The 15,360-nt window shown below is 37.0% G+C and overlaps 1 protein-coding gene across 6 annotated transcripts in view; it reads left to right on the forward strand.

The window, feature by feature from the left end:
- ZMYM2 (zinc finger MYM-type containing 2) overlaps positions 1-15,360 on the forward strand; it is an 87,315-nt gene that overhangs the window by 6,227 nt on the left and 65,728 nt on the right. For 4 of the 6 annotated variants that reach the window (XM_066544783.1, XM_066544786.1, XM_066544788.1 and 1 more), the window contains 3 exons: positions 10,743-10,804; positions 13,079-13,199; positions 14,301-15,163. In XM_066544783.1, coding sequence (XP_066400880.1) covers positions 14,311-15,163 — 853 coding nt within the window. In that variant the 5' untranslated portion in view covers positions 10,743-10,804; positions 13,079-13,199; positions 14,301-14,310. The remainder of the gene's footprint in view (positions 1-10,742; positions 10,805-13,078; positions 13,200-14,300; positions 15,164-15,360) is intronic. The other 2 variants (XM_066544787.1, XM_066544785.1) reach the window with 2 other exon arrangements.

Genomic DNA, 15,360 nt, shown 5'->3' on the forward strand with positions numbered 1-15,360 from the left:
GCTTCTGCTGGGCCAGACCATTAGGAGAGATGAGTGGCATTATGGAAGAGTTTGTGTTGTGTTTGTGTTGGTTTCTACATTTAGTTTCCTCTAATCTTTTGCTGTGAAAGATGGTATTGAAGAAGATAGAAAATCATGCACATAGAATTGTATGGGTTATGCCAAATTTTACTAATTGAGGGCTGCTTACAGCTCACAGTCTGTCCAAGAAATATGGACATCTTTGTTTTCCTCCTGCAGGCTTTTGTTGAAAGTGTACTGGCATGTTACCTTTGTTTAGGCTCTTCTGTGCAATGCAGCCATACTGAACATTAAAAACAGTTAATTCGTTTGAATTAACTCATAATGCAACTGTGCTATTTTTTTCTTCTGTTTTTTGTTTTCCTCTCTCGTTGAAAGTAGCCTTGGTAGAAACCTTACTTCTTTTTGGAGTTCCTTTTCCTTTGATCTGTGTAAGATCTTTCCAGCTTGGTATTTACTCCTAATACTACATCAGATTTCTCTAAAAGTCGTATTGTTCATCTCATTCATAAACTCAGCTGTCACACCTGTATGGATGACCTTCAAGTCTCTCTCTCTTCCAGACTTGCTGCCCTCTAAACTCGCTAAATCTCTGCATGTGCTTTTGACTTCTCCTTGTAGATGTCTGACCTTTAGCTGAGGCTGCTATTGCAAAGGAAAACTCTCTGTGCTGTTGCTTGTAGACAGCAGTGTCATGAGATCTTTGGGTCTAGCCCTGGTTTTAGACATAGCACACACTCTTCTAACAAAGACTGTAGATTTCTCCCACATATTAAGTGGTGTCTTAACTGTTAATCAGCAATTAGGTGTTTGTTATTTAGTTGTATTAAAAATCACATGAGTACAAGATCATGCTTTGACCTCTGTATCGTGTGGTAACAATTTTTCTTAAAAGATCTGATAAGAATGATCCTGCTCTGTGGATATGGACTCAGAATCCTATACCAGAGTGCTTTTCTGGACTTCTGACTGTCCAGTCTTTTTGCCTTTTGCATTTTATGGTGGTAAAACCAACAGGTTTTACTTAGCTTTAATTCAGTGTTGGGATTTAACTGTGAAAGGTACTATCTGTTTTTTGTTGTTAATGAGGTTGTAAGAGCTGTTTAGGAAGTGACATCATGGGCAGTTAAACAATTTCATTCATTCTCCTGTGATGCTTCTCATGCTTGGAGAAGTTCTGCATGTGCACCCTTACAAGCAAGCCAGTTGCAACCTGTTAATGCAAAAGAACCTGACTTTAGGAAATAAAGCCTACTGAAAACAAACCCCAACCACCACCTTTCCTGTCACCCTGGGACTCAAACACACCATCCTTAGAACAAGAACTAATTGTAACCATTGTTTATGGTGGTGCTGTTTCCTTGTATTCTCATATTTGTCTCTCTCCATCTGTTGCCCCTTATGTTTAGATTGTTTGCTCTTTGAACAGTTTTACTCTGTGTTTGCACGGTGGCTAGCATGATGTGGTCTGCAGCTTTGGCTCCTGGGAGTCTGTGATAACAGCTGTGATCTGTGGGTGTGGTATTGGTGTCTTTTTTTAAATTTTTTTTGTGTGTGTGTATGGAATAGGGGAGAAGAGCTAGTGTTCTGTTATACCTGAGATAATGTTGTCGTTTTGTTTGAGCAACAATTGATTGGTAATACACCAATCTATAAATGTTTAAGAATTCTTATTAAGCTGGCAGAATTTACCAGACATCTTTTTAGTTTATAACTAGTGTTTGCACATGTGCATATTTGGGATTTTGTTTATTATGATAAATATTATTATTAGTAGTAGTTTTTCTTGTAAGGGTGGTTATGTTTTTTGAAAAAAATTAATTCAGGAAATGATGTTTTGTTCTGGTAGGTGGTGCCTTGTTAAGGAAGCCAACTAATATCTAGAGAGACCAGGTAAGAAGTCCTTTGTAATCCATGTAATAAACAAAGAAATCACAATTTAGAAATGAAGGAAAATGGAGAGCACAACAAAGGTGGTTTGTTTTTTTACCACTAGCAAAAGGTGGATATTTGCCATCGTCGCTGTGTTTGACCATCGTTATGTATACTTCTATCCAAAGAATTAACAAATAGAAATACTGAGATGGTCTGACTAATACTGTGTATAGTACAGTACTGATCTGAACTAAATTCAACGAAATTTAAATAACTAAAAAATACTTTTTTTAGTAATTTAAAAGAACCATAACACAAGAAGATACACAAGAAATGTTTGGAGAAGATACACAAGAATTACTTAGGAAGGTCTGTTCCTCAATAAAAGAGAATAGATTACAGTGTGACTTAATCCTGCTCTAGGAAAGATGGTGCACCCAGTAACATGGTAGATAATTGGGTGTGCTTCCTTCATCTCCCTTTCCATCTCCAGTGTTAAAAGCTGAATTTCTGAGTGTCAGTTACTGCCTGAACAGTACAAAATCAAACAGGGAACAGTGTGTAGCCTTTCAGCAGGTACAAGAACTAGAAGGTGGAATAGCTTATTGAGGCATCACTTTCTTCTTTTTAGACAAAAGTTTATAGAGGATTTGAAAAGCTCCCTGCTAGGAAAGTTAATAGTTTTTGGGTTTTTTTTAAGGCTCAGACTATACTTCCAGTTGCATATGTAGATTCAAAAGATGAAATACTGGCTTAAGACAAATAGTACTTTGAATATTTTTCATGGGTTTAAATTGAATGTATATGTCCTTGGTTTTATGACCATTTAAACCAAACTAATTTAGGTTTGTCATCGTCCTTTCCTGTTTGTACCAACATCGGCCTTTTCTGGCTTTTTTGATTGTTTTATGTTTTCAGTTTTGGGAGTCAGTTTAGGTCCATGAATCATCACAATGAAATTTGGGGATGAGGAGCTATGTAGGTGTAGAGTATTTGCTCTTAGTTTTTTTTGTGTTTCCACTTTCTACCATCTTAGCTCCCATGATGGACTGACTGGCTGTTAGAATCCTTAAACAGCTAGGGAGAAAGGGGAAAGGAATAGGAATTCAAAACCACAGTAGTCCTGTCCAGGACTGGATGTGGGTTGTAGTTGTGGAACTGTGGCCTTAATGAATACAGTATACATCTTATTTAAAAATAAGACTACCTTTTACACTTTAAAACAGTTGGATAACCTGGAGTCTTGATTGCATAATGTAACTTGCAGCCAGCCAGCCAGTGCAGCTGTGAAAACCTATCATACTTGCCTTGCTGACCAGATCTATTCTTGCCTTGGATTCCGTTTCCCGTCAACCTTACCTCATATGGAACTTGAACTGTTTTGTGGCTGGTTTTTTAGTTTGATCTTCTCCCACTTCTTTTTCTATCTCATTTTGTTTGTGGTGATAAGTTTTTCTTTCATTTGTTACACTGTAGCTTCATTGTCTGATTACTTGGTCTTAGTCCACATGGGTTTCCCTCCTACATACAGCATGTTAACTTACTCTTTTAAATTCAGTTTTCTTTGTTCTGAATTACTTGATGCATTGAATACGAATTACTGCAAGTAAATTGCGTTGAAGAAGCTTGTCTATACCAGGCCCAAAATACTAGGTTGTTAGCCAATACTTGATTATTTCTCAGGGATGAAAAATCTGTTTGAGGCTATTAGCTGATGTTATTTATGCTAAAGGCAAAGAAAATGCTCTGTCTTCAAACTTGTTCATTTGCAGACTTTGGCATGACAGTTTTTCCTCTTTCTAAGCATATGCAAAAATAAAGTATTTTAGAAGCATTAGTCAGAAAGATTTGTGCAGTAAGGCGCTGAGAAGTGGTGTGCCATTAGGCATGGATACTAGTTAACCATACAGAGCTACTTGTTCATGGGTTATACATGATATGAGTGTAGACTGAATGCTAATTTAAAATAAAAATGAAAAAATCCCAACCAATTAAGAAGAAGCACTAATGAAGAATAGTGTTAAAAGTCCGTATTGTTAGTTAAAAAGTGTCTTCATTTCCAGAATGTTTGAGAATAGTACCGTTTGGGCACTAATAGGATAGAAGACAGCTTTAGCTAGTCTTGGTGAACAGCAAATTAAACATGAATAGTGCACCCTAGCAGGATTAAATGTAAACAGCATACTGGACTGAAATCAGCAAGGTGGTAGCCAGCAGTTTAAAGAAAGTGATTGTTCTGCAGTGTCTTATACTGGGAGAACCCATTTACAGTGTTTAGTCTGGTTTTGGTTAGACTACGTCCTAATGAAGATAGGGATATTCTAGAGTAAGCCCGGTGTAAGACCAGGGTGATTGAACACATAACAAAGGAAAAGCTGAGAAAGAGGGTTGTGTTCAGTCTAAAGAGAAGGCTGAACGGACAGGTTACTGCTGTTTTCAACTAATTAGTTGAAAATAGAAAATAGGAAAGGAATAGGAAAGAAAATAGGAAAATAGAGAGAAGATAAAGCCAATAGTAGAATAGCAGGTAATAGGCATGAGTAACAACAGGGGTAACAATTGCGCATAGCTAAGATAATCAAACATTGGGAAATTCTTGCTCTTGAGATTTCTGTTCTTTCTGGTCTCTAGTTACTTGTTCACATTTGGTTGGTTTACATATGATTGGCTGTACATCCAATTTTTTGTAACTTGACAAATTTGAAAGATAGTGTGCTATTTGTGCATACCAGGCTTTTTTTTTAAATGCTAACAAAAGCTAGGGACTTCATAGATTTGAATTCTCAGTTACTCTTGGCTCTACATGGAGCAATGAAGATTAAGGCATGTTTTTGCAATGTGTGCTCTGACCCACTGACACCAATGGCCTGTGTTCTATTGCTCAGACCTGACATCTAAATAAATTTACTGTTCCTGGGTCTCTTTCTGATCTAGTCATTCAGTATTTGTTTTTCCTATTAAGTGTTGCATTTTTTTAAAGTTAAGATCCATCAAATGACAACTTGACTCTTTTCATGCTGTATTAATGCCACTTTATTTTTCAGGATTTTACACGTTCTTTTCCTGTGTTCATATCTCTGGCATAGTGTTTCTCTATTGTTTCTGTATTCCCTTACCACTTAGCCATCTTTCAAGTCTCTTGCTGTGGTCTAGTGTTGCCTATTTTCTGGAAATAGACACACGCTTGGATATAAGTAATAGATAAGCATTTTATTGCAGGTCCTTTGTTTTTCTCTCTTGTTTTACCTTTCTATTCTATTTATAATAAAGGACATTCTTAAGCAGCATCTTGCTGCATGAGTAGTAGATAAAATTTACTCTCTACCACATCGCACATAATGGGTTTTAAGGCTAGAAATGGTGCTGTGCTCTTGCCGATCAGTGTGTTTCCAAGATTAAACAGCTGTGAAATACATAGAAAGTGTGCAGATGAGGAGACACATGTCAGTGTGGCTGCCCTAAAACACTGTTGGTCAACTGTATGATTTTGATTTGCCATGAATACCTATGCCAAGTGCTGCTCATTCTTTGATGAGTAGTCTTGAGAATTACTGGTGCTTGTTTTGGATACCCCTTCACAGAATTAAGTTTGAGGTTGATTCTGTATTTTGATTCTGTTTGTGCATTCAAGGAAGCACTTCTTAGCATTCATTGAGTGGGAAGACTCAAGGAAGAAGCCGTGTTAAGCAAAATTATTCAAATATTCCTGGAAGCATCAGGTGGAAAACAGATGTCAGCATTCACATTTAGCAGTGGTGGCTGCAGTTCAGTTAAGATGCTCAGAAGATATCACAGTTTGCATGCTTTTGGTAGGCTTTAGCTGTGTGTAAATAGTCTTGTGAATAGAACGAAAATTTACTGACTTGCTTCAAAATATTTCACTAAGTAGATCTTTCCCTTTTACTGTTCTTAGTTACTGTCTCTGCTGAATTACAGGTCTTTTAGGTCTTGCTTTTTTGTTGAATTCTCTGAAATCTGCGTGACAAACACATTTTGAATCTTACATCATGACTTTTAGTAGGCTAATTTCTTCAATCCATACAAAAAATCAGAGGAAAGAATTAAATTTGAAGCAGCTCCAAACCTACTGGAAAATAATTTCTGAAGTAGTGTCTCAAAACTCAAGCAATGAGATATACCAGGCTTTTGTAATGATGGTACTCAGATGAACAGGTAAATTAGATTTGTGAACCTAAACTTAGTATCCTCTTCTGAAAGCTTTTACCAATGTTCTGAAACACCAGCAATATAAATGAGTTTGTGTTAAGTGTTATTCAGATACTTTCATGAGCTTGTATAGTAATTTAAGACCCTTGCTGTACTTTGGTGTTGTGAATACTTGCACTTGAAGTTAGCCAAAAATATTAGTTGAAGTTAGCCAAACTTCAAGTTAGCTAACTTGAAGTTAGCCAAAAGTATTCCTGTTGAACTCATTACCATGATTTATGTGTGAAACTGGCAGATGAAATAGTTGAGTCATTGTGGCATTAATGTAATGACTGAGGCTTGCTGAAAGTCTTGCTTGCTTCAGATACACAACTCAATGTGGCCACTAGATATACATGTTGTAAAATTCAGCCTGACCTGTTTTAATATTCCATGTGTCACTGCTTGCTGTGTTGGCAGTGGGCTCATGCATATTGGATTGCTTTATGTAGTAGTTGCTCTCAGGGTAGAGCATTTCTGTCTGTGGCCATCAGCTTGTCATGACTATCCTGTCTGCTGAAATGATCTCTGTGCTGAAGTTCAGAGCTGTGGCACCAACCTTGATATGTTCAGGCACAGCTGTAGTGTTCTTGCACAGAAATTTTTCGTTTGGGGAACTGACGTGGCTGGAAAGGGTTCCAGCAGGAAACTCTTTTCTGTGGTTGCAGAAACAGCCACATGATAGCATAGCAATGAGGCTGTGGACCTGGTAACTAGGCAGACCTTCAGAAGTGTTAAAACTTTTGTTAGAGGTGTAAACGTTAACAGTAAATCAGAGCTACCATGTATCCAAGGGATATGTGAACATAAAAAGCTACGGCTGATGGCTGAGTACCCCTGAGGAAGGATATAAGGAGGAAAAAAAACCACAAACCGAAACAGTTTATGTGGTTGCCTGTGGTAAGAGTTTTATATCTGGTGACTCAGAAGGGCCCTGCAACTGCTTTGTCTCTAACTTGGAGTTGTATTCACATAGGTAGGAGTCTCTCCATACACAGTATACATCATTTACTATGCCCAAATTGAGACTGTAGTAGTAGCATGCAGATTTAGCTTAAAACTGTCTTAAATTACAACCCTTTAAAATTTTGAGCTACTTGTGTTTTTCTAGCACTTTTCACTTCTTAAATGTGGATATAGTTGGGTTACTAGTTTGCTTCAATTGCAGTGAAAAAGTGCTACTTTTAGGTGATTTTAATTGAAGTGGTTTACTTTGTTTTTGGGGTGAACTGTGACATACATTCAGCCAGCCACTGGACTGATGGTTCATACCCCAAGAAAGCTGTGGTACATGGGTTGCATCTGGCTATGTAGGGAATGAGTGTTTCTGAGCTGTAGCAAGACATTAAGCTAGAGAGCTTCTTGATAGCTGCTTTGTAGATAGTCTGTACTGAGCTTGTGATCATCAGACAAAAGGAAAGTCAAGTGATAAGTGATCTTCTGTAATAAGGAGAGGAACTTCAGAAACTAGCAGAATTAAGGAATTAATTGATATTATGATCAAATGAATGTCAGGGTCAGGAAGTGACCATTAGAACTGGATAGCCTCACAGAACATTAGGGACGTGTTCGTTAAGTCTCTGACCTTATACCAACGTGTTGACACCCATCCCTCAGCTGAAGTCAGCTTCAGAGCCATGGGCTGAAATTTAGATTTTTTGGGTAAATGGGTAGAGCTTCAGTGAGGCTAGTAATATTTCTTTTGTATGTAAGAAGATTTGTAAGAGATATTACTCTACTGTGTTAGGGTAATTGCTGTACTAGGCAAATAGACAATTGGGTAACTTGGTTGCAACAGGGATGTATAGGAATAGAAGCTTTTCAGTTAAAGGCTGATTTTTTTGCAGGTGTATTCTGGTTTTCACCTGGCTGGCCAAGAATTTTGTAGTTTCCTTTGAACCACTGTGTTTTAAGTCATCAGTGCATTTATTTCATGTTTGCCCAATCCCTGTTTGAACTGCTTGCATTTCTAACCTCTGTAGCCTTCTACAGCAGCGACTTTCCCAATTAGCAAAATGTTTTCATGCACAATAGATTATTAAAGCTTCTTAATTATTTAATTTGGCACCTTTTTGTTCTTGCAAAACATTGGGCAGCTCTTATAATCTGTATTTTTTTTTATTCTTTCAGAATTAGCATCTTCCTTGAGTTGTTTTCGTTTCAAAGAGAAGTATTTTCCATGAGTATAAATTGTTCATGTAACTCATCTGTTTCTCCCTTTCTCTGAAAAGTGAGTGATCTGAACATCTCATGATAAGCAGGATGCTGGTGAAGTATGTTTGTTTTGTAGTAATAAATGTGCTTTGTTTTATTTGATTCTTTTTTTTCCCTCTTTGGTTGTTGATGATTGAGTAGCTTTGATTTGAAAGAGTGAGAAGGTTGCAACTGGGATCTCAAATTATGTGTATTCTTTCCCCCCCTGTTCATTACCTTGCATTTGTCACTACTGATTTTTCCTGCCACAGTGCTTTACAATCAGTTTGTGTTTTCAGCTGCTGTGAATAAGTTTATACGATTAGGAAGCACTCATTTTGGGAGTCACTATCTCTTGGCTGACTTATATATGTTGATCTGTGTCATTTTATTTTGGAACCCCTGTGGTAACTTGTCTTTATTGTGGTAACAATGAACAACACATGATATTTTTCTCTTTAAATAATTACAAATCCCCCAGAGAGCATCTTCTCAAAATCTTTATTGTAAATAATTTCCACAGCAGTCTTCACTAAGTACAGTGTTTGAATGCATTTTGGAAGACTTTAGTGGGATATACCAGTTTAATCAGGGTTGGTCAAAAAGTATGTGAACCCTTCAAAAGATTTTGGCAGTAGTCCTGTGAGACATTACCTTTTCATATCAAAATTTGTATTACTCTCCTCCCCTATGTTTTGGGGTTTTTTTGTATATTTATTCAGCTGTAGTTTCTATCAATTTATTTAGTGATAGAGATAGGACTGTAGTCTGAGTAATTGTTCTTCCCTTCTGCTTAAGTAATCGGTTGCAGATACTGAAATAAAAAATTGTTGACTGTCTTTAGAAATCTTAAGTGACTTCCACATGGCCCTGGTGATTTGTTCTAAAATCCTCTTCTGTTAGCACTTTGATGCAACATTTTTCCTCTGACCTGACCTGTAGAAAGAGAGCTTGGATGTGATCTTCCCTGATCTTTTCCTTACTGAACATCAGTGCAAAGAATTTATTCTGTGTTTTCTGGTTCAGGCTTCGTGGATACCCTTTTACTTCAGGAAAATTTTACAGATGGTAAAATTGACAAGAATTGGGATTTTAGACAAACTGTTGTTGCTCTGACCTAGGTCAGTAGCCTGTTTCTAACCAAAAGGTGTATGAAATGTATATAAAACATCCCCCCAGTACAATTCCAGCACTTTTGTAGGTCAGAGACTTCCTGATAGTAGTCTTTCTTGGGTTTTTGGAGTCTTTTTAGGCTGGTCGTATGCATGAGTTTTTTAAATGGCCTTCGTGCTTTCAAGCTTTTTGTTCTAGCAGCTCCATTTCTTCTCCTCCCACCGAGGTTGTTCTTTCTGAAGCCAGATACTGAAGTAACGAGATTTTTTGTATTTGTATTTTTTTATCCCCCTGGGAATTGAAATATGCTTTTCTGGAGTGCTGTCTGGATAATCACACCTTGAACTATGTTGCATGGCCCAGAGTTAGACTAAGATTTGCTTTTTCTTCAGAGAGTTCTCTCCGTGGTTGAAGTTGACTACGTTGTAAAAATTTTTCCCATCATTCGGTGGTGGGCTGATTTTACTTCCCCCCTGCCCTAGTTTGCACAACAGTAGTTAAAAGTTGTTAAAACAGTGGTTAAGTAGTTACGGTGAGTAATTATCTCACCATAGTGAGATAATGGGAATGAGAGTACTTTGCAGTCGTGCTCATTATCTCACCTGTGGTGTCACTGTTGAGTGGAAGTGATTGGTAGTATACCATTAATGGGCTGTTTCTTCTGCTTGGGACGTGGAATTTAAAAGTAGCCCAGTACCTCTTGATGTAAATAATTTAGTTACGATACTGTGCTTTCCTAGCAGAAAGTAGTATTCTTTTGCTGAGGCAAATAATTCCCTTTCTTTTTGTTCCAGTATTTGTTTCTTAGGATACTGTCTCCTAAATTTTGTTTATCTGTTCACGTCTGAAGATGTCTCAGTTATGCATTATTTCCAAAGTAGTCTTTCAAGTTTTCTGTTTTGTTTTTAGGCTTATAGCATTGATAGGGAAACATATGTACATGGTGGTCCTACTTTGGATGTCTGTTTTGGTGGAACTGCAGTTTTAGCCAGATTTCAGTGACTCATCTTGATTTTTGTGTTTTTGCTCCAAAGGTACATAACTGTGACTTTGATCTTCTGTCACCTTCATTCCACATGTTATTAATGGCACTTGGTAAAGGCATTTAAATTCCAGTTTCTGCTTTTGTAAAAGCAGAGTTGAATTTTTTTTTTTTGAGGTACTGGTACACCTCACCTGGGTTTCTGCAATTCATGATAGCTTTAACTCTCTTATCATTCATCAGTGGAATTGACCCTACAAGTATTACTTAAGTGTCTTAAGAGCTGTAGTAGTTGTCATCATTCTAAAGAATGCCTACATTTTGCCTACATTTTGTCTCTTATTTCTTCCAGAAATTAGGCCTCGAACAAAGCAATGGGATCGTAATTCATTTCAGCGTGAAGACTTTTAACAGGTGAGTGATGTAGCTTAAATTAAGAGGGACACACAAGGCCTGGTTCAAGGATGGCTGTTGAATATTGGTAGTGCTTCTGTTTCTGTTCAGATGTGATTTTGGTGTCTATGTACCACCACAAAGCCTTGAGCTTGTTCTTCAGCAGTATTGAACATGCATTTTCTGCAAACTAGGTCTCACTATTTTGTGGGTTGTTTTCTTGTTGTTGGTTGGTTGGGATTTTTTGTTTGAGGTGTTTGTTCATTGGGGTTTTTTATGAATTATTTGGTTTTGTTGTTGTTGAGTTGGGGATTTGTTTTGTTAGTTGGTTTGGGTTTTTTCTGTTTCAGTTTTGTTTTTTCCTCCTAAATCTCAGTAATTTGTCCAGTGATCAGTCTAACAAATCTCACGGGTTTCTAATCATTGTATTTCTATTGTAAAGCATCTTTTGCTGTTGCCTGTTTTGAGGTATGAGTTTTTTCCCAGTTTTCCATTCTAAGCATTTTTTTTAAAGTCACTTTTTTTTTTGGGTAGCTTTTCATTTAGAAGTACTGACTGTGACATTGCCTATGTGGTTTTTATGTTTCTCCTTGCTGTTCCTACTTTTAGAAAACAAGCTATCTCATTTTGCACATTTTATGGGTAATGTTGTTGTTGGGAGGTAGGAGCTATTTGCAGGGAAATATATGCAGATTTTGCTTATGACTTTGCACTAGTAGTTAAACACAAATTTTTATATTTTTAATACTTAGCGGTACAACTCATTAAAACCTAGGAGCTTTGTGGAGAAAGTAAATAGATTTAGGCAAAAAGATACGTGTTTTGAGTCTCAACTTTGCACATGTTATGTGCATGTACTGTAATACAGCCCAAGTCTGTCTTTCTACTAAGGATTTGTGAAAATAGGAATCACAAAGGTTTTGAGTCCAGCCTAGGGTGTAGTCTTGGCATAGTCTCATTTTTTTCCCCGCTCACATCTGTTCGAGTATATTTGAAACTTTATTATCAGCTTTATGTGCATGTGGTGCTTTTGTCCTTGTAGAAAAAGAAAATATTTAGAATAAACCTGTGAAAGTTTAAAAATTAAATTAATTCTTTTCAGCAAAATCTGAGATGCAGAAAAATCTAACTTTAAATTATTCAGCCCTAGGGGAAAAAGTGAAAGAGAATATTGGATTAAATTAACCTTCAGTGTAACTGACTGATTTCCAGGGATGTACATGCCAACTACATTGATAATACAATTTTCTTGGTTAGAAACCTTCTTTCATTCCAATTCAGCATTCCCTTTATTGTGGTTCAAATGCTATTATATAATGGCATTTGTCTGTGAGGCTAACATAGGAAGGAATTAAAAGGTGGTCGCCTGCCACTCCTCTAGGATTAATCTGGTTCACAGCTTTACTGTTTGGTCCTGGTCCTGCCCTCCCTGCTCCTGCTCAGTTAATGGTCAGCAGGGCTTGAGTAGTGTAAATGTGTAGAAGAATATTTGAGCTTTATTCCTCTGGGCATTTTTCCTGTCGTGGGTTTTAAGGGCTGTCCTCAAACAGTAGATAACTATACTAGTTGATGCTCTCTCTTTTAAAAATGCTGCCAAGTCTGGAAAACCTAATGACTGTTATAAAACCTGAAGAATAAATAGATGCTTGAACTTTGAACAGTCTCTTGTGAGTGATCACGTGTGTTAATACAGACTATGGATGCCTGAATCTGTGCTAAGTATCACTGCAGTGCATATATACAAGTGAAAAATATTAGCAGTGTAAGGTTTATATTGCATTGTAGGCCTGATTTTTATGTCCTGTGGTTTTCCTTTTCTATTTTAATTTCAGCTTAGTGTATTCTGCTACAGGCAGCAAGGAGGTTGACACAATAAAAATGAAGGAAGTGTAGCTGCTAAGATTTTTTTTCTTGGTTGCTTAGTTTACTTGAATAATTTATTTCCTTAGTATTCTATTACAGATATACTTCTTAATTCTAATGTTTGATTACTCAGTTGCAGTTATGTATGTCTGTCTCTTACCAAACATTGCATATTTTTCCCCTCTGTAAAGCCTTCTGGATGTGTAATGTGACAGAGTAGAAGATCTCAGAGAGTACTGTTGCTGCTTTATTCACAGCAAAGATTGAATAGACTCACATTCTCTCTTACTGGAGGATCATAGTGCTAAAGTCAGGTTTGAACTTAAACTGTAAATTTAGAAGAAAGTTGGTGTAAGGAACATAGCTGGCAGATGATGCTTGCGATGAGGAAATAGTTTTGGGTAGCTAATGTTTGTTTTTACCCCGTTTCAGACCACAGTACTTTTGTGAAAGGCAGCAAGTTGGTACAAGAGCAGTTTCCCCACAGGAAAGAAAATAAAAGTGCTTGGAGCAACTTATTAAGGTAAACAGATTGCAGTGGATTTCTGGATGGGTAAGTATAGATGAGCAGGATATTTCTACTTCTTGTATTTACCTTCCTGTAATAAAGGTTTTATAAAAAAGCACAGAAAGCTGCTTCTGACCTTCCACACAAACTCAGTGATGTCACAGATCAGTGTTTACTCCAAGACATACCCAAATTATAATTATGTCTGTATTTTTCTTGTAGTATTGTATCAAGATTGGTTTAAGTTACTGATCTTTAGTACAGATGTCTTTTAGCTTTGATTATATCCAGGTTGACTTTTATATTTTTTTAATTCATGGTTGAATTGACATTTATGAAGAACAGATTCCCCAAACTGAACAATTACTAAAAGCAAACAGAGCTCCCCAGGCAAATTAGCTGTTGGGAAGTAGCCTGAATAAACACTGTTTGCTCTTAAAAGAAATAAGACGAAGTCACTGAAAGTTGCAGGAGCATGAGGTAATAAGTCAGGACTTCAAATGAGCTGCCAGTCTGTAGTGGCTACAAATGAGAGGTTGCTGTCCACTTTCTGCTGTGCAATAATGTATCTATTTTTGTCACATTCAGGGGTTTCCTATATATCTCTTCCTTACTTCTTTGTTCCAATCATCTTGTGGCAACCTAAGGAGCTTTGGCAGTGTGGAGTTGAGGGAAAATCAGTCGAATTTCAAAGTTGTTAACGTTCCTAATAGGGCCAGAATTTAATAGGAATTCACTTTTTCTTTCTGTGTGCTTAACTCTTGACCTTGCTTTGTAGTCTAGCAAATGCAGTGCTAGAAGATAATTGCTTGCATATATGGGGTGGGAAAGGGACTGAGAGATTGGGATCATTTAATAAATAGCACTGAAAATTCTGTTTCCTGTGTGTAAAAGTATTGATAAAACATTGTGATGTGTAGCGATTGCATAGTTTTTGCTAGTATAGGATTAGAAAGTAAATGGATGTTAAGACATTCAAAAAGGAGCATAGAAAAACCTAATTTTCCTTCATATTATCTCAGGAAGAAAATAAAATCTGGAACTATTAATTCAGTAGTTATTTTTAAGAACTGTTACTGGAAAGTAGTATCTTACTTGCTGAAGTTGGATGTGTTCTTTTCTTGCTTTATGTTTTTCTTCAAACAGCAGATCTGGAATGGACACGAGTCCTCTGGGAGGATTAGACTTGTCTGAAAATACTCCTAGTCTGCTAGGGAATACCACCATGGCAGCAGGTCTTGCAAATGTAGGAAATACATTTGGAGGGCCACCAAGTTCTTTAGTTTCTAGACCTAATAAATTCCAAAACTCGCCTATAGAAGACGATGATGATGTAGTTTTTATCGAGCCTGTACAACCTCCGCAAAATTCTACGTCGCTGGTAGCAGATCAAAGGAACGCTGCATTTACATCATCTAAAAATGAAGAACTTAAAGGAAATGATTGCAAAATGCTTCCTTCTCCAAAAGACTTAAATTCTCGAAAGGGGAGTATAAGTGAAACTATTATTATTGACGATGAAGAAGATATTGAAACAAATCAAGGACAAGAGAAGAATGCTTCCAGTTTTAATGAACGAAGACTTCCAGAGTGTAAAAATAGAACCAACGAAATGGAATTCTCACCTTCCAGTTTTTCAAGAAGTAAGGTAAATTCAGGGATAGGTAATAGTGGTATAACCACAGAACCAGACTCAGAAATTCAGATTGCTAATGTTACTACATTAGAAACAGGTGCTATGAGATCTGTCCGTGTCAGTCATTTAGAAAATGATGGTGACAGGCGTGACATGAACCTAATGATTACACATGTGACGTCACTGCACAATGCCAGCTTGGGAGATGTATCTAACGGACTGCAGTCAGATAATTTTGGTGTTAATTTGCAAACATACACCCCATCTTTGACTTCACAGACCAAGACTGGTGTAGGACCTTTCAATCCTGGTAGAATGAACGTGGCTGGAGATGTATTTCAAAATGGAGAATCTGTGACTCATCATAATCCTGGTAAGTTGCGATTTTGAATTTTTCCTTAGAGGCTGAAAATAAGTTGTGAAATAAATTGATTATAGAAGTTTTGATTTAAGTATTTTTGGCAGTGGCACTGCTTAGTCTTTTAGCTTAATATGTATGAAAGATCTTGATTCCCTTCATGCCCATCACTACCTTATCTGTGACTAGAATAAAATATGTTCAGTGGCATA

This window comes from Molothrus aeneus, chromosome 2 (genome assembly GCF_037042795.1).
Source record: "Molothrus aeneus isolate 106 chromosome 2, BPBGC_Maene_1.0, whole genome shotgun sequence".
Classification (NCBI taxonomy): Eukaryota; Metazoa; Chordata; class Aves; order Passeriformes; family Icteridae; genus Molothrus; species Molothrus aeneus.